The sequence below is a fragment of the Acinonyx jubatus genome, chromosome C1 (assembly GCF_027475565.1).
Source record: "Acinonyx jubatus isolate Ajub_Pintada_27869175 chromosome C1, VMU_Ajub_asm_v1.0, whole genome shotgun sequence".
In the NCBI taxonomy this organism is placed as follows: Eukaryota; Metazoa; Chordata; class Mammalia; order Carnivora; family Felidae; genus Acinonyx; species Acinonyx jubatus.
In genome coordinates this window covers 146,515,959-146,535,738 of record NC_069381.1, presented here as the reverse complement: position 1 = coordinate 146,535,738, position 19,780 = coordinate 146,515,959, and the positions used below count along the sequence as shown (strand labels likewise).

The following is a 19,780-nucleotide window of genomic DNA, read 5'->3' as shown; positions in this document are numbered from 1 at the left end:
TTACATTGCTTTATTAGGCCAAAATATAATCTGTTTTTGGTATGCACACTCCTCACCTCAGAGGTATTGGACAGAGGCCATAGCTTCACTTCTAGTACATGGAACTGGGAATGCTTTGCCCACAGTGTATGAGAATCTGAGTAATGGTTGGTGACAAATCCTGGACTGACTTCATTGGTTTTCAACCTTATGTTAATAGAACATTTTTATTTTCATTCTTATGAGTGTAAAATTTTGCTAAGAATGTAATGCATTAACAGAAAGTTCACTTCAGCAGGTCAAACTATATAATTAGTGAAAATTATGTACCTGAAACATTATTTTTCAAATCTCAAATTCAAAGTAAATAAGGTATACCACTCATTTTGATATTTAGAGTACTTCAATATTTCTAGAAATATTCTATAGAGTGTGAAGAGCAAAAATACAAAAGAAAAAAGTGTAAAATAGAAATTTAATGGATAAGAAATTTTAATTATGAACGCTGAAATCAGATAAATCTCATCTGTTTTTATAGTACAACTTTAAGTGTGTTTTTTTCCCTCCCAGGACATTTATTCAGAGCAGCTGGGGATCAACCGTTTAACCTGTCCACAGTGTCGAGTGCCTTCCCAATGGTCAGCCACCCAGTCTTTGGTCTACATTCAGCCAGCTCAGGGCATTCAGAATTTGGTGGTTTGGGGACACTTGGTACACCCACAGCCTTAGCCGCACATCCCCAACTAGCATCTTTTCCAGGTAAACATCTGTTACAAACAGTGTTCAAGGAGAGGAGGAAAGCTTGAAAATGTTCAAGCGGTAATTTGTTTATTAAATTGAACAAAAAGAGTAGTCTAATGCCTGGTATATTAAAACTCTTGTACAAGAATTGGCTCTGTCCTATTTACCATGTGCAAAAAACCCCACACGATTTGTGCTAGGTGGCAGTGCAATTATAGATATTCAAGTGTTTAGAGAAGGGGGCATCTGCCACAAAAGTGAATAATTAGGCCATGTTTTTCTCATGCCTTTTATTGAAATATAACATGCAGGGAGGTGTAAATATCTTAAGTGTAGAGCTTGATGAACTTTTCTCAGCTTTATTTGATTTTTAAAAATTATTTAACTCACAGTGGAAAGTACATTCCAGTTCTTACAATCAATATATCTATACTTTTATTTTGAGTTCTCACTTCCTAAGGAAGATGAACTTGGCTCTTAAATTTCTATATTTTTCCATATTTGATAAGAACAACTATAGATTTGCACCACTTGCATAGCAGCAAGACCAGAATTATCCCAATTCTATAGATGAGAATTCAGGAGCTCCGTAGGACATCAGTTAAAGCTTAAATTGGACAAACATGCTATGATTTGTCTCATTATGTTATTTTGAAAGTCTAAACTTTAATGTGTTTCTGGTGATTGATTTTACTTTAATAAATTTTAGTAAGGGACGCATGGTTTAGTGTTACATAAAATAGCTTAAAAATTAGAGCATAATTCTAGAGACAAATAGACCTGAATTTAAATGTGACTGCTACCTTGAACAAGTAATATGACCACTCTGCCTCAGTTTTCTCATCTGAAAAATGAGGATAAATAATAGTACCTGCCTCTTAGTGTTCTTGTAAAGATTAAGGATAAGCCATATCAGTACTGATTGAAAAGTTTAGCATATATAGTTAGTACATAATTGTAGTTATCATTATTATTTCCTCTTGCCCACTTTAATGGGTAATAAATTGTCAAGTGCTCCTTTAAAAGGAAACAAGTATCTCATTTTAACTATATACAGAATGGAAAGATGTTTAGATGTATATTTCAAGTACTGTTTTTTGAGTCATATTATTCCTTTAATTCAGTTGTTTGGGAGAGAGGAGCTGAAGGGGAGGGATAATGTGACTGCAAAGTTAAAATGAAGTATTAAACTAAGTTTTAGCATTTGCTTTAAAAATACTGATAGGAATTTATTTTGGCCAGTTTCTAGCATGGTTGCTTAGCAAGATGATCAATTCAATAGATATTTGCTGAAATCTAGGATTTCTGAACAAAAATCAAAATAGATAGTAGGAATATAGTTACTAATTATCTTAAATTTTTTTAAATCATTTTATCGTAGTTATCAGACCCAGATTTATCTGGTATGTAATTTGAGGAAATTCTTAGATGGTAACTTAAATTATCATACCATACATAGCTTTTGAGTATTACTAAGCCACGATATAATTATTATATTATTAAAATCAGATACTATCTGCACTGATAGTTACCAGTGATAATGAAGAGTTTATCACAGTGATAAATGATAGTTATCAGTTGTAAAGAGTTACTCATCTGGATTTAAATACTGTTGATAACTTCCACTGTACAGAAAAAAAGTTAATAACTTCTCTAGCCTACCTGGACGATTCACTCATTCATTTATTGTACAAAGTTCTTCGAGCATCTGTCATGTTCTGTGTGTTGAGGAATACACTCACATTGTATGTGTTGTTTACAGTTTTTAGGAGGTAGGTAAACAATTACAAGCAGTCTTTAATGGTGAAAGTGTTGTCTATATAAGCATACTGTTTTTGCCAAATGAACAGAGACTATGCCCAGACCCAGAGGACTCATTTTTCAAGTTGTAGATTTGGTATAATTTAAATTTAAATTCTCTATAATTGCCTTTATTTAAAAGAGTAATCATTTAAATGCCAGATTTTTGAAATCACCTTAAAAAATAAGACACACAAGGAAGAAATTACTAGAAATTTTAAATAAGGAATAATTTATTTCAGATGATTGAATCAATGATGCAAAATAATTTCATGGATATTAGTGTGATATTATTTCTTTTTTATATTGAAATAGCATTTCACAGTAATCTCTTTTAAAATATTTATAATTTTTGATAATTATATTTTTGTATCATCATGAATTCTGTGAAGCATCTGGCTGTATCAAGTACAAAAGATTTTACAAGTCTGCTATATTTTCTAGGTTCAATATCATCTAAAATATTAAACTCTTGCAGTTGAATATGATTAATATTGCCAATATGCTGTTACCTCATTTAAATACATTTGGAAACTCATCATGTGCTGGTTATGTACTCCCTATTTTGTATATTTTATCTTATCAACAAGCTAGTTTGTGAGTGACTAAATTTGCTTTCTATTTTCTTAAATTTGGAAGATAAATAAGCTTGTCGCTTAACAAAAATTATATTATTTCTTATGAACTATTAGACATTTGCAAAGTTTAGTCAGAAGCTTTACCATCTTCATATTTTTATGTGATTTATTGTATTTACTTGTTTGTTTGTTTTTTTGTTTGTTTGTTTTACCTGTAGTGTCAGTTTAAATATACCATATTCATTTTCCAATTTTTTTTTCTATTCCCCATTGTGTACATATTTTATAGTAATGCTCTAAAGTACAGTGTTATGGTTATGTTTTTTTCTGGGGTTATATCTAAAGTATTTGAATCTTATACTTTGATTACCTTACTGATCTGTTGGTTATTTATAAAGTCTATACATTCAGCTGGAATGCTTTAATTATAGACTCTATATTAAATAATATAAATACCTTTAGGAAACCTCAGTCCCTTTTTATTATCTATCTGGTACCTAGGTTTCAAACCTATAAATAATAATAGATTGCAACTGTGCTGATACAAGCTCCAAATACACAGTTTTTCTTCCCACCTACATACACTTCTTTCATCTAAACAATGGATAAATGATTAATGCCTTTGTATAGTTATTCTTGGTTCAGTTTCCGTCATTCAGGCACTGCTAAATATGCATTGGTGTCATTTCACTAGCAGCGCCTTCCTGCAGTGCGGAAGAATAGTTTTTGCAGTTTTCTGCTTATGCTGTCTCTTAGACCTTTTAGAATAGCAGCTACCATGAACATTTCACTTGGCAAAATCTGATGATGACAGTGAACATTGCATTACATTCTATTTTTAATGAAGAGATATTCCTGCAAAAGATTTAAAGATCACACAATACCCTGACGAATATTGAATGTTTCTTATACTATATTATTGTGTTTTTTTTTCTATAATTTCCTTCTGGTAGTTACAATCAAAGAAAAATATATCATATCTCTTTGATGATTAGCCTCAAAGGTAATCAGTGATTTGTTACTCTGGCAGGTTAGCCAAGCGGAAAGATTATTTCTGAGATTTTAAATGGGGTAATACAAGACTTTCTTTTGGATTATTTTCAAATCTCTTCTTACTCTTCACCCTTTTTGGAAAATATATTCTATAAAATTTGGCTTCTCTCCTTTTCTAAAAGTTTAAACTAAGAGCCACTGTTTGAACATTTAAATTGCATTTGATGATTTTCTACCATTGAGTCATTTTACATTATTAAAACAATCATCGTTATCTGTAATTATGAGAGAAAATATAAACAAAATCCAAGTTTTCTTCATTAAATTTATGGAGAGGAATTTTATAAACCTTTCATATTTTAATATGACTTGTTTTAGAAATCTTTGAATGCTTTTCATTTCTTAGAAAAAAACCCACGCTGATTTTGATATCTTTATGTTTTTGTTTGAGTATAGAATATTTTCTTTCATAAATGCATTTGAGGTATGCCGGTTTACAGTAGCAGTCTTTGTATTATTATTTATGATTTATCAGACCCAGAATTATTAGTATGTAACTTGAAGAAATTCTTAACATAGGTTGTAGATGGTAACTTAAATTCTAAGGTTTTAAAATAGATTAGTGTATTCTTAAATATTGTTTCTTTGCTAATTTTGAAAATTATGGTTTAAGTTATCAAAGAGTCAAATAGTTCTTTAATATTCCAAGTTTTCCATTTTATTTTTAAAACCATAGACTACCTTTATTCTTCATAAACTTGAACTCAAGGAGCTGCTAAGTAAAGATCCTTGGATATTTATTATCTTAATGAGAGGAAATGATGAGTGTACAATATCTAATCAACTATCTTATAGTTAGATGATCAGAACTATGTGTGATTCAGCAATTTTGTTCCAAGATGAAACTTGAAAATTACAAGAATTGTTACATCAACTAGAAAGTTAATTCACGTACTTTTGTTTGTTTGTTTGGTGTTTGGTTTTGAGGTGCAGAATGGTGGCGAACAACAGATGTTCATACTCGTACAGGGGCGACCTTCTTTCCACCATTGCTGGGAATTCCACCGCTGTTTGCTCCTCCAGCCCAGAACCATGATTCTTCTTCCTTCCATTCAAGGACTTCAGGAAAAAGTAATAGAAATGGTCCTGAAAAAGGTATTTATATTAACTTAAGTGAGGTCCTACAAGTGCTCCATTTCAATACCTATTTTCAGTAGAGTTTAGATTTAATGACATTTATATAACATTGTACTAGACACCTTTTTCATACTGTCTTGCTTAATCTTACATGATGACTCTTAGAGATTGGAAGTATTCTCATTTCTCATCCAAGTTTAAATAAATGATTCAAGGACCACTTACATGTAAATGTGGCATCGGCAGGACTTGAACCCAGGCCTTCTAACTCCCAGCTCCACTGCTTTTTCCTCTGTATCTCATTACCTCTTTTGTGTAACCCAAAATAAGATATTACTTCTTCTGTAATTCAGCATTATATTCATCAAAATTAATATCCAAGTCCTCCTTTTTTCTTTTAACTGATTTTTAATATTGCTGTAGTTGATAACTGTTGCTAGAAGAGCATCTGCAAATTATAATAGCATTTTAGATGGTTTATTATTATCTTTTTTTACTTGAGTAAGAGTTGTCAGGGGGTTTACTCTGAAAGGGGAAATATTTGCATGTAATTATATTTATTTTTTCTTTGTTTTTAATTTTATTTTTAATTTTTTTAAATTTACATCCAAATTAGTTAGCATATAGTGCAACAATGATTTCAGGAGTAGATTCCTTAGTGCCCCTTACCCATCTAGCCCATCTCCCCCTCCCACAACCCCTCCTGTAACCCTCAGTTTGTTCTCCATATTTATGAGTCTCTTCTGTTTTGTCCCCCTCCCTGTTTTTACATTATTTTTGTTTCCCTTCCCTTATGTTCATCTGTTTTGTCTCTTAACGTCCTCATATAAGTGAAGTCATAGGATTTTTGTCTTTCTCTGGCTGACTAATTTCACTTAGCATAATCCCCTCTAGTTCCATCCACGTAGTTGCAAATGGCAAGACTTCATTCTTAATTATATTTCTAAACGTTATTTTAACTGAAGTGAAATTCAGATAAATATAAAGTTACCATTTTAAAGTGAATAATTCAGTGAAATTTAATGTATTCACAGTACTGAACAACCACTACTTCTATCTAGTTTCAAAACATTTTCATCACTCCACAAGGAAACTCCATACCCCTTAAGCAGTTTCTCCTCTTTCTTCCCTCCCCCAGACCCTGGCAACCACTAACTTGTGCTCTGTTTCTATGGATTTACCCATTGTGAATATTTCATACAGATGGAATCATCCAATATGTGACTTTTTGTGTCTGATTTCTTTCACTTAGCATAATGTTTTAGAGAGTCCTTCATATTGTAGCATATATCATTACTTCATTCCTTCTTATGACTGATTAATATTCTTTTGTATAAACATGTTTATTTTTATTTTCAAGGTGTAAATGGGTCAATAAATGGAAACACTACATCATCTGTATCTGGTATCAACACACCTGTACTATCCACTACTGCTTCAAGTTCTGTGGGACAAAGTAAAAGTATAAGCTCAGGTGGAGGAAATCGAAAATGTAATCAGGAACAAAACAAAAACCAGCCTTTGGATGCTAGAGCTGACAAAATAAAAGATAAGGTAAGTTACTCTTCCTTCTAGGACAAATATACAACAGATCATTCTAAAGGTCAAACCACCTGACTCCGTAGAGTCATTTCTTATGAATTACCAACTCTTATTTTTACACGTTTATTTTTATGCTGTGATGCTAATATTATGTCTCTTAAAAATTAAAACTCTCAGCACCAGTATAAATAATACAAATAGCAATAATAGCTAAGATTTATGGAGAACTTACTACATACCAGCTCTACTCTAATCATTTTGCATATCACACCTATTTTAATCCTGTCTATACCTCTAATGAGCTAGGTATTGCAATTACACATGGGGAAACAGAGCCTCAAAATAGTTGGCTGGTAAGTGGCCAGGATTTGAAGTCAAGCAGGTTGACCCCAGAGCCTATGTTTTTAGGAAAACAAAAATAAGAAAACATTATGGGAAGTTTCAAATATATAGAATAGACAGAATAGCATAATAATCTTGTGCATCTATTATTCAGTTTCAGCAGTCATCCCCTCATGGCCAATTTTATTTCATTTTATCCCCAACTATGCAGGTTATCAATTTATGCCTTTCAGCTCTATGAATTCGCCCTCTTCTCCTTTGCCAATTGGCACAGTGTTAGACTTTGTCAGCAGAGGATCTTGGAGAATCCCTGGAAGAGGAGAGGGCTTCTGTTCCTGTTTCTGGTGTTTTCTTCTTGCTCTTATGCCGTGGTTGCCAGTGGGTAGCTTTGTCACCAGCTGGCTGCTTCTCCATGGGCTCTGTTCAGGAGAACTAGTAGTACACCCATTCTAGTGGGTTTCATGGGCATCCCAGCAGGGACCTTATTAGTAAGTTTTACCCAAACAGCAGTGGGTGGCTTTCTAGCTAATTTTACTGGCACCCTAGCTCGGAGGTTTCCAGCAACTTTTCCTGGCACTCCAGCTGGCATGTTTTCTATTTGCCAGCCTGACCTGTGATACCTCAGTTAGCTTTTCTGCCAGACAGTGGGCAACAGCCACCTCCTCTCCAACAAAGTCTGAAGTTCAGCCTTGGGTGAATGAGGTTGGAAGAGAGAGACTGTCTTCCAAGTTTACCTTTATTTTAGTACTGTACCTGTGCCCTACAGTAAGTGGCTACTCCATACATCTGCTATTTCAATATTCTTTTTTTTCCCCTGTTAGGGCTGCATTATTTAATGTTCGGATAAGTCAAATAAACCAGTGCAATAGGGCATGAATATTAAAAAGGGGATATAGTGATGGAGAGGAAGACAGGTTTATCATTATTTGCAGATGACAGTATCTATTATTATTGCTTTGCTATTTGATAGTTGCAATGCCTCTTTAATATAGTTTTGTGATTTAGGTCAATTTTTAAGGAGGTCTTCAGGCATTTGTTAAGAGGCACATACATAGGGAGGTGAATATAGGCAACATTTAAACTTGGGCAGCTCTGAAGTTATTTTTATGTGCTCACTGCAATAATCCTAACTGGGGGGAATTTTAGCCAGTGACTTACAGAAGCCATATTTATTTAAAGGGTGGGCTCCTAGGATACCAGGCAGTGATGTGGGTGGAAGAGGCCTTTCTCTACCTGCCTGTCCATGAGTTTCTTCCACCTCTAGAGCCTTTCAACAAGCTGGGACCCTAGTATTATATGCAAGGCAGTCAGCTGTAATTAACTGCACAACATTGGGCCCTCACAAGGCTGCCTTGCCAAATAACAGCAAACCACATTGTGGTAAACTCTCTCCTCTCGCCAACTCTGGTTATGTGGGACTAGAGCCCTTCCAACAGTGGCCTGCCCACAGCCAGAAATGCATCAGCAGGCTGCACAACGCAGTGCCCTCACCAGGGGAGCCCTGGCCTGGGAAGAGAGTGATGTGCCGGCTCCCTGTGATATCTATATCCTTGCTCTCCCTACACCCAGCCATGTAAATCCCATTTTCTTTCTTTCTTTCTTTCTCTTTCTTTCTTTCTTTCTTTCTTTCTTTCTTTCTTTCTTTCTTTCTTTCTTTTCTTTCTTTTAAATATTTATTTAATTTATTTTTTAAATTTATATCCAAGTTAGCATATAGTGCAACAATGATTTCAGGAATAGATTCCTTAATTCCCCTTAACCGTTTAGCCAATCCCCCCTCCCACAACCCCTCTAGTAACCCTCTGTTTGTTCTCCATATTTAAGAGTCTCATGTTTTTGTCCCCCTCCCTGTTTTTATATTATTTTTGCTTCCCTTCCCTTATGTTCATCTGTTTTGTCTCTTAAAGTCCTCATATGAGTGAAGTCATATGATTTTTGTCTTTCTCTGACTAATTTCACTTAGCATAATCCCCTCCAGTTCCATCCACGTAGTTGCAAATGGCAAGATTTCATTCTTTTTGATTGCTGAGTCATACTCCATTGTGTATATATATGTGTGTGTGTGTGTGTGTGTGTGTGTGTGTGTGTGTGTGTGTGTATATATGTGTGTGTGTGTGTGTGTATATATATATATATATATATATGTATGTATATATACACCACATCTTTATCCATTCATCCATCGATGGACATTTGGGCTCTTTCCATACTTTGGCTATTGTTGATAGTGCTGCTGTAAACATGGGGGTGCATGTGTCCCTTTGAAACAGCACACCTGTATCCCGTGGATAAATGCCTAGTAGTGCGATTGCTGGGTTGTAGGGTAGATCTATTTTTAGTTTTTTAAGGAACCTCCATACTGTTTTCCAGAGTGGCTGCACCAGCTTGCATTCCCACCAACAATGCAAAAGAGATCCTCTTTTCTCCACATCCTCGCCAACATCTGTTGTTGCCTGAGTTGTTAATGTTAGCCATTCTGACGGGCGTGAGGTGGTATCTCATTGTGGTTTTGATTTGTATTTCCCTGATGATGAGTGATGTTGAGCATTTTTTCATGTGTCGGTTGGCCATCTGGATGTCTTCTTTGGAGAAGTGTCTATTCATTTCTTTTGCTCATTTCTTCACTGGATTATTTGTTTTGTGGGTGTTGAGTTTGAGAAGTTCTTTATAGATTTTGGATACTAACCCTTTATCTGACAGGTTGTTTGCAAATACCTTCTTCCATTCTGTCGGTTGCCTTTTAGTTTTGCTGATTGTTTCCTTTTGTTTTGTTTTTAAATATAATTTGTTGTCAAGTTAGCTAACATACAGTGTATACAGTGTGCTCTTGGCTTCGGGAGTAGATTCCCATGATTCATCGCTTACATACAACACCCAGTGCTCATCCCAACAAGTGTCATCCTCAATGCCCGTCACCCATTTTCCCCTCTCTTCCATCGCCCCCTCCCCATCAACCCCCAGTTTGTACTCTGTATTTAAGAGTCTCTTATGGTTTGCCTTTGTCTCTATTTGAAACTGTTTTTTCCCCTTCTCTTCTCCATGGGCTTCTGTTAAGTTTCTCAAATTCCGCATGAGTGAAAACACTGCTATTTTGTATTCTTTAGAGGTCTGTCTCTCTTAGCAGTTCATATTCTGTTACTAGTTAATAATTCTTTTTTTTAAGTTTATTTATTTTGAGAGAGAGAGTGAGAGCACATATGTGAGCATGAGTGGGGAAGAGGCAGAGAGAGTGGGTAAGAGAATTTCCAAGCAGACTCCTCACTGTTAGTGCAAAGTGTGCTGAGGGGCTCAATCCCACAAACAGTGAGACCATGATCAGAGCTGAAATCAAGAGTTGGATGCTCAGTCCTGTAACTGAGCCACCTAGGCATCCCACTAGTTAATAATTCTATATAATAAAATTCCCCTGTTCAAATTGCTGATGTGTTTTCTGCCATCTGACTAGACTTTATCTGCCATAGAAGTGATGTTATTAGGAGTAGGGTGGATATGCAGATTGCATATGGTAAATTTACTCCAATATTCTGGTTACTCAAAGCCTTTAGATTTCTTCTTCCATATCATACCAGGGAAGCTGTGACATTTCCACGTTATTAAAGGTAGGCAACCACTGAGTCCAGGTTTCATGCATCCAAGCAAGTAAGCTGAGGTAACTCGAGCTATACAAACTAACACATTATATCTGGAAGTTCTAGTAAGTGCACCCATATTAGTGAATTTGGTCTACTCTCATTTGTATTTCCTCTTCAGTGAGGGGTCTTGGTTTATTTTGAATTAAAGTCTTAGCATTAACTGCAAACATTTTGGAAACAAAGATAATAACTAGAGTGGTGTCATCTCTAAATTTTATAAAAACCACGTTGAAGGCCTGGTTTCTGGGGGAACAGAATCAACAGTTTGTGATTGTGCACACATCACTTTCTTCACCCATTCAGCTGTAATATCAAGGGGACTAGGAAGTTCTGACACCACAGCAAAATATAGGTGATATTGGTCCAACCTTAAATCTTCAGATTTCAACATGCCTCCCAGGTTCCAACTTTAATCTTAAAGAACTATTTTATAAAATTTTCTTTTGTCCTTTTTCAATACAGCGTCAAGCCCTGTATGTTTTCCAGGATCAATTGAACAAATAAAGATTTCTTTCCTTTTGCCCAGAATATTTCACAGAAATATGTCCTCTAGATCTTTTAGTTCCCTTTTCAACAGAAGATAAATGTTTTCCAGAATACAGTAAAACATATGAAGGTCTGGAGAAGGTCATATGGTAAAGCCAAAAGTCTAATGGTACTCACCACAAAACTCAACAGAACTGTACTTAGACCCCAAACAAACATTTTCTTTCCTCTTTAAGCCACCCCACTGAGCAATTGTGATAAAAGACTCTTGTTTGTTTCCTTCCAGGGACATAGGTTTCAGGGTCATATTCTCTACCTGTTGCTCTTTAACTGCTCTTCAATCTTCATCTTATGATTTGTTTCATGGGCATTCTCATTAGTATGAGCTCCAAGGAGCTATGTCCACACTGCTGCCCCTTCTCTGCATGCACTCCTTACTCCCATAGTGTTTTTTTTTAACATATAAAACTAGTATTTTTAATTGAAAAATATGTAATAAAGCTGTTTTCACCTTTCTGGAGAAATGTTCTTTTTTAAATTCAAGTATCATTAACATACAGTGTTATACTAGTTTCAGATGTACAATGTAATGATTCAACAGTTCTATACATTACTTAGTGCTCATCAGGATAAAGATACCCTTAATCCCCTTTATCTATTTCACCCAGCCCCCACCCACCTGCTTTCTGGCAACCACCAATTTGTTCTCTGTATTTAGGAGTCGATTTTTAAATTTCTCTCTTCTTTTCTTTGTTCATTTGTTTTGTTTCTTAAATTCCATATATGACTGAAATCATATGATATTTGTCTTTTTCTGACTGATTTCACTTAGCATGATACTCTCTAGCTCTATCCATGTTGTGGCAAGTAGCAAAATCTCTTTTTTATGGCTGAATAATATCTACTGTAATATATACATCACATCTTCTTATCCATTCATATATTGATGAACACTTGAGTTGCTTCCGTATCTTGGCTATTGTAAATAATGCTGAATAAACATAGGGGTGCATATACCTTGTTGAATTAGCACTTTCATTTTCTTTGGATAATACCCAGTAGTACACTTACTGAATCATATAGTAATTGTATTTTAACTTTTTGATGAATCTCCATGCTGTTTTCCAGAGTGGCTGTACCAATTTATATTCCCACCAATAATGCACGAGGTTTTTTTCTATATGGCCTTGCCAGCACATCTTATTTCTTTTATTTTTGATTTTAGCCATTTTGACTAGTGTAAAGTGATAATTTGTTGTGGATTTGATTTGCATTTCTCTGATGAGTGATGGCTGATGTTGAGTACCTTTTCATCTGTCTGTTGGCCGTCTGTATGTCTTCTTTGGAGAAATGTCTATTCAGGTCCCCTACCCATTTTTAAATCAAATTATTTGGGTTTTTTTTAGCATTGAGTTGTATTAAGTTTTTTATATATTTTGGCTATGAACCCCTTATCAGATGTACCATGAGTAACTATCTTCTCCCATTCAGCAGGTTGCCTTTTTTGTTTTGTTGATGGTTTCTTTCACTGTTGCAAAATCTTTATACTTGATAAAGTCCTAGTAGTTTAATTTTGCTTTTGTTTCCCTTACCTGAGGAGACACAGATAGAAAAATGTTTCTATGGCTGATGTCTAAGAAACTACTGCCTGTGTTTTCTTCTAGAAGTTTTATGGTTTCGTGTCTCATATTATATCTTTATCTTGAGTTTATTTTTGTGCATAGTACAAGAAAGTGGTCTTGTTTTATTCTTTTGCTTGTAAGTGTCCTATTTTCCCAGCACCATTTGTTGAAGAGATTATCTCTTACCCATTGTGTTTTCTTGCCTCCTTTGTTGTAGATCAATTGACCATAAAAGTATGTTTATTTCAGGCTTTTTATTCTATTCTGTTGTGCTATGTGTCTATTTTTTGCCTGTAGCACTCCGGTTCTGTTTAGTTTTTGTTGTTGTGTTGTTGTTTTGTTTTGTTTCATTTTGTTTTTTAGAGAGAGCGAGAGCATTAGCAAGGAGGAGCAGAGGAAGAGGGAGAGAGAGAATGTTAAGCAGGCTTCATGCCCAGCAGGGAGCCCAATATAAGGCCTCACAGCCATGAGATCATGACCTGAGCCAAAATCAAGTCAGATACTTAATTGATGGAGTCATCTGGGTGCCCCAGTACCACACTGTTTTGTTTACTACAGCTTTGTAGTATATCTTGAAATCTGGGATTGTGATACTCCAGCTTTGTTCTTCTTTTTCAAGATTAGTTTGGCTATTCAGAATCTCCTGTGGTTCCATACAAATTTAGTAGTATTTCTTCTAATTCTGTGAAAAATGTTGTTGATATTTCGATAGAGATTGCATTAAATCTGTAGACAGCTTTAGGTAATATGGACATTTTAATAATATCGGTTCTTCCAGTCCATGAGCATGGAATATATTTGTATTTGTTTGTGTCCTTTTCAGTTTCTTTCATCAATGTTTTGCAGTTTCCATATACAGGTCTTTCACCTCCTTGGTTTATTTTTAGGTATTTTATTATTTGGGTGCAATTGTAAGTGGAATTGTTTTCTTAATTTTTCTTCCTGCTACTTCATTATTAGTGTATAGAAACGCAACAGATTTCTGTAGATTAATTTTGTATCTTGCAACTTTACTGAGTTCATTAATCTGTTCTAGTAGTTTGTTGGTAGAGTCTTTAGGATTTTCTATATATAGTATCATGTCAACTGCAAATAAGGAAGAAGTTTTACCAATTTGGATGCTTTTTATGTATTTTTCCCCCCTTCGGTAATTGCTGTGGCCAGGACTTCTAGTACTATGTACCAGGACTTCCATTATAAAAGTGGTAAGGATGGACATCCTTGTCTTGGTCCTAATCTTAGAGGAAAAGCTCTCCATTTTTCATGATTAAATATGATGTTAGCTGTGGGGTTTTCATATATGGCCTTTATTATGTTGGGATATGTTCCCTGTAAACTTACTTTGTTGATAGTTTATCATGAATGAATGTTGTAGTTTGTCAAATACTATTATGGATCTACTGAGATGATCAAATGTTTTCTATCTTTTCTCTTATTAATATGATGTATCACATTGATTTGTGAATATTGAACCACCCTTGCATTTCTGGAGTAAATCCCACTTGATTGTGGTGAGTGACTTTTTTTGGATTCAGTTTGCTAGTATTTTGTTGAGGATTTTTGTAATGTTCATCGGAGATATTGGCCTGTAGCTTTCTTTTTTTTTTTTTTCCTTTTTGTAATGTCTTTATCTGGTTTTGGTATCAGGATAATGTTGGTCTCATAGAATGAACTTGGAAGCTTTCCTTCCTCTTCTATTTATTGGAAGAGTTTGCAAAAAGTAAGTATCTCTTCTTTAAGAGTTTGGTAGAATTCACCTGTGAAGCCATCTGGCGTTTGTTGGGAGCTTTTGATTATTGATTCAGTTTCATGACTAGTAATTGATCTCTTCAAATTTTCTATTTATTCTTGATTTAGTTTTGTAAGATTATATGTTTCTGGGAATTTATCCATTTCTTCTGGGTTGTCCAGTTTGTCGGCATGTAATTTTTCAGAGTATTCTTTTATAATCCATTGTATTTCTGTGATACCAGTCATTATTTCTCATCTTTCATTTCTGATTTTATTTATTTGAGTCCTGTCTTAATTTCTTGATGAGTCTGGCTTAAAGGTTTATCAATTTTTTTTATCTTTTCAAAGAACCAGCTCCTGATTCTTTTAGTCTCTTTCATTTATTTCTGCTCCAATCTCTCTCATTTATTTCTGCTCCAATCTTTATTATTTTTGTTCTTTTACTGACTTTGAGCTTTGTTCTTTTTCTGTTTACTTTTGGTTGCAAGTTTAGATTGTTTATTTGAGATTTTCTTGTTCCTTTAAGTATACCTGTATTGCTATAAACTTCCTTCTTGAACAGCTTTTGCTGCATCCCAAAGATTTGGGACTGTTGTATTTTCATTTGCCTCCATATATTTTTTGATTTCCCGTCTGATTTCTTAGTTGATCTATTCATTGTTTTGTAGTGTGTTATCTAGACTTCATGTAGTTGTGTGCTTTCCAATTTTTTCTTGTGTTTGGTTTCTAGTTTCATACGTTGTGGTTGGAAAAGATGCATGATATGATTTTATTCTTTTGGAATTTATAGAGGCTTCTTTTGTGGGCTAACATGATCTATCCTGGAGAATGTTCCACATGTACTTAAAAGAATGTGTTTTCTGCTGTTTGGGGATGGAATGTACCTCTTAGAAATAGTGCTAAAATCTAGTAACATCTGTACTCTCCAGTGCTTCCACAGTATACAAGGCATTGAGCAAGACTTTAGCAGCATACATATGAAATAGATTCTGTCCTTAGCTTTAGTAAGGAATCTACATCGACATTTCTAAGCAAAATCAGTGCTATTAAAGTAAAAAATATTTCCTGTAGCAAGTAGTAAAAACTTACAGGGGCACTTTTTTAATGGTATAAAGTGTTGGATTCTGAGGTACCGTAGTGGTGTCTGTAGGCATCTATGTTGAAATGACACTAGAGAGAGGTTGGTTATCAAAGTGAGGGATACTAGAACTTAAAATTTCAGAAAAAGAGCGCTTCTGCCTCTGGGTAAGTCATTGTCTGGCATGAATTTGTGGTAGTAGGTTGTCAAGTAAAATGGGAATGAAGGACATTGGAACTAAGGAAGAAAATCTTATATATATTTTTTGCCCAGTGTTTTTCCTTTTTAAAAGCTTTTTAAACATTGCTTCGGTAACCTTTTTCATGTGTAGTTTGAAAAAATGTTCTTCAGCTAATTTCGATAATTCCTTCTGGGGGTTGCTATGTCAGTAGTGTTCATTGACAATCATTAAGTCCAATTCCCTCATATAGAATGTGTGATTATTTAGAATAAATGTAGATATTTCAAATTAAACAATATAAGTCACAGACTAAAATACATATACAGCCTGTTGGGGGGAAAAAAATAAAACAATTCAAGTTTAAATGAGTTCCACTCCTGCTATTACAAGTCAGTAACAAGCTACTTTTTACATGCAGACAGTCTTCTTAAAAACATAAGTGAGTTTTTGTGGTTTTAAAATAATTTTATGTTATCACTCCTTCCAGTCTTTCCTATCCCCCTCAGACTAAAATCCTTGTCAAGTCTTATAAGACCCCATATAATCTGACCCCTGCCAGTCCATTCAACCTTGTTTCCTGTGGCTCTTTCTCTCTCTGGCTCCCTGTGCTATAACTGATAGCTGACCTTTCCAAGTCTTTGAACATATCAAACTTATTTCATGGCTGTTGCCTTTGGTCTTTCCCCTGTGTTGAAAGGCTCTACTTTTATCTTCATGTGAGTGTCTCTCACTCTCCATTTAGGTCTCAGCTCAAAACGGTCTTACCTGATAACTGCATCTAAATCTTTATGCCCATCCTCACCCCCAGCACACACAATCAATCCAAGAATCCTATTTTAGTTGTGGTATACATCACTAAAAACACCTAATTATATTGTTTGTTGATTCTGTTCTCCCTGTTACCACTAGGGCAGAGTTGCCGTCATACCCTTGTATCCCCAGAGACTAGAGCAACTATGTCTGGTACATAATAGCCTTGAATTTGTTTTGTTATTGAAAGAAAGAAGTATACAATGAAATGAAAGTTCAAGGAGAGGATTCTTAAAAGCTTTCCTAGCTTGGAATAGGGTGCGAATGGTGGTTAATAAGCTCTTTTTTGATCACTTTTTGATAACCTAAGAAGATTCATTTTTAAAATGTTAAGTGACAGGAAAGAGACTTACTACTTAATTGTGTACTTAATTGTGTGTGACTACAAAAGACACACACACACACACACACACACACACGTAATAGAGATTAAGGAGATGAAATTGATAGTACTGAAACTTATTTTCTCTTTTCCTCTAATACCTCGACTTGTCTATTAACTTCTATATATGTTTTTAATATGGGGACTAAATTTGTTACATTATAGAGGCACAGACTCTTTGTATACTGTCAGTGTATGGTCTGCAACGACCACCTGCACCAGAATCACATTAAAGTGCTTGTTAATGTAGATCCCTGTGTCCTGTTTGGAATTGGGACTCCGGAATCTGCTGGTTGTTGCAAGTTCAGCAAGTAAATATTTTGCACATTAAAACTTTAGAACCCACACCTCTAGACCCACTCTTGAGGCATGTAGACTCCCTTTCTCGTGCCACCTTTAAATTAAAAACTATACAGATTACTTGGGTATTGGAATAGGAGTTAATTTTTCTCTGGTAAATTACTGTATCTCACTTTTTCCTTTCCTTTCTTAGCCTCTAGTAAAACCCAAAGTGATAACTTCTGTTTAGACTCCATGATTTTCATAATCTTGCTATACATGCTTAGAAACCCCTAATAGATTTTGGTTACAATGAAGAAGATGTTTCTCTGCCAAATAAATGGTAGACTTAATTTTTCTATATTACTATTGTTTCCCTTTAATCTCTACTTTGGTCTTTTTCATTCCGTGTTACCCACATTATTTCTCATCACTCTTGCTGTACTCTGAGGGAAAGAGATAGTTCAAGGAATAATGGTAACCGGTATTTGGCTCATTGTATTTCCAGAGGAAGCATTATGGTTGCTAATTTGGAGCAGTTAATACAGAGTATCATTGCATGCAGAATATCTCAACAGGAGTGACTCTCTTCACTCATATGCATTTTATTTTATTTAACTTAAATTTCAGAAAGCAAAAAGGAAAGAGTCCTAATTTGCAGTCTATAACTATCACTTCAACCTGGCTTCTTTTTGTGGAAGTGTATTATTGTCTTTCATTCCCCAAACTCATTAGTCATGACAGAGTATATTTCCGTTAAGACCATAACTTTTGTAATTCATTACTTTTGTAATTTATTGCTGATTTTTCTATATTTTTTCTTTATTTTATCTATCAGCAAATCCTACTGAAATGTTCCTATGTAACTTTGAATTATACTCAATCTATTCCTGTACCTTGTTAATATTTCTTCTTTTCAGTCTTCCTGTTGGCAGACTTTTAACTTTTCCATTGTTATATAGTTGTTTAGTTATAATTCATGTCATGATTTTCCCTCCTTTTTATGCACTACCATTGTCTGTCCTTTAAACACAAAACTTTTTTAATGTGACCTAATGTCACTTTGTATCAATTTTGGATTTTCTTCTTCCTGTAGAGCCTTAAAGGTTCCAGAAATTAATGTCTTTATCATATTTTCTATCTTTTGTGAAGTGAAATACAAAAATTAAATTCCTTGCTAGAGCAGCCCCCTAAGTCTTTTGCTACCTATTTTATTTTCTCTACAGTACTTACTACTATATAGAATTTTTTTGCTTTTATATTAGCCATTTATTTATTCTACCACTGCCAGCACTAGAATGTAAGTTTCTTGAAGGCAAAGGCTCTGTCTTAAACATCATTGTTGTCCAGCACTTGGAAGGGTATGTTTGGCATGTTATATGTAAATATTTGGCTACTGACTCACCATCTGCATAAAAAAGAAGACTAAAGCTAAATAGAGAACTTCAGTGTCTGTAACCCTTACAATAATTGGAATTATTATTTTGTAAATTTCTCTTTTTAATCTGTCATACATTTTGAAGCATGGCCGTCATATGAATAGATCTATATATATATGCTAGATGTTTCTAATATTCCGTACATGCAGAGCCTGTATTTTTTATTGGAGAATTCCTATCAGATAAGTTAATTGGATTCATTTATTGAATAATTGCCCTTGCAACATGTGACTTTTTCCTTTTTTCTAAAGTGATATTTTGAAATTGAAATACCACTTGAAAATTAAAAATCATACCTCTTAGTGAACTTTGAATTTTTTCCAAAAATGAAGTCTTGCTAAAAAATTGTCTTTATCCAGAAACCAAGGAAGAAAGCTATGGAGAGTTCTAGCAACAGTGATAGTGATTCGGGTACATCATCAGACACCTCAAGTGAAGGCATTAGTAGTAGTGATTCAGATGATCTAGAGGAAGATGAAGAAGAAGAAGATCAAAGTATTGAAGAAAGTGAAGATGATGATTCTGATTCAGAAAGCGAAGCACAGCATAAAAGTAACAACCAGGTATAAACAGTTTCATTGGCAGTATCCACACATTATGCATATTTAGGAATTAACTGCTTTATCTTGACTGTCAGAGTCCCTAAAGTTTAAAGTTAATCATTGCTGTTAGTTCTTATATTTGCACAAGAAAGAATAGGAGATGGAGAAACATTTTTAAAGGGACATTTGGTGTATTTTTTTAGTGAGCTTTATATATCTATCTAAAGTCACTAGAAAAACTTTTTAATTTTTTTTTAATGTTTATTTATTTTTGAGAGACAGAGAGAGACAGAGTGTGAGCGGGGGAGGGGCAGAGACAGAGAGAGAAAGACACAGAATCTGAAGAGGCTCCAGGCTCTGAGCTGTCAGCACAGAGCCTGAGGCGGGGCCCGAACTCACAAGCCGAGAGATCATGACCTGAGTCGAAGTTGGACGCTCAACCGACTGAGCCACCCAGGCGCCCCAAAAAACTTTTTAAAGTACCCT

The 19,780-nt window shown here is 34.7% G+C and overlaps 1 protein-coding gene across 21 annotated transcripts in view; it reads left to right on the top strand.

The window, feature by feature from the left end:
* BAZ2B (bromodomain adjacent to zinc finger domain 2B) overlaps nt 1–19,780 on the top strand; it is a 317,724-nt gene that overhangs the window by 196,950 nt on the left and 100,994 nt on the right. For 14 of the 21 annotated variants that reach the window (XM_027055668.2, XM_053215128.1, XM_053215127.1 and 11 more), the window contains 4 exons: nt 550–738; nt 5,079–5,246; nt 6,589–6,782; nt 19,112–19,315. In XM_027055668.2, coding sequence (XP_026911469.1) covers nt 550–738; nt 5,079–5,246; nt 6,589–6,782; nt 19,112–19,315 — 755 coding nt within the window. The remainder of the gene's footprint in view (nt 1–549; nt 739–5,078; nt 5,247–6,588; nt 6,783–19,111; nt 19,316–19,780) is intronic. The other 7 variants (XM_053215140.1, XM_053215139.1, XM_053215126.1 and 4 more) reach the window with 4 other exon arrangements.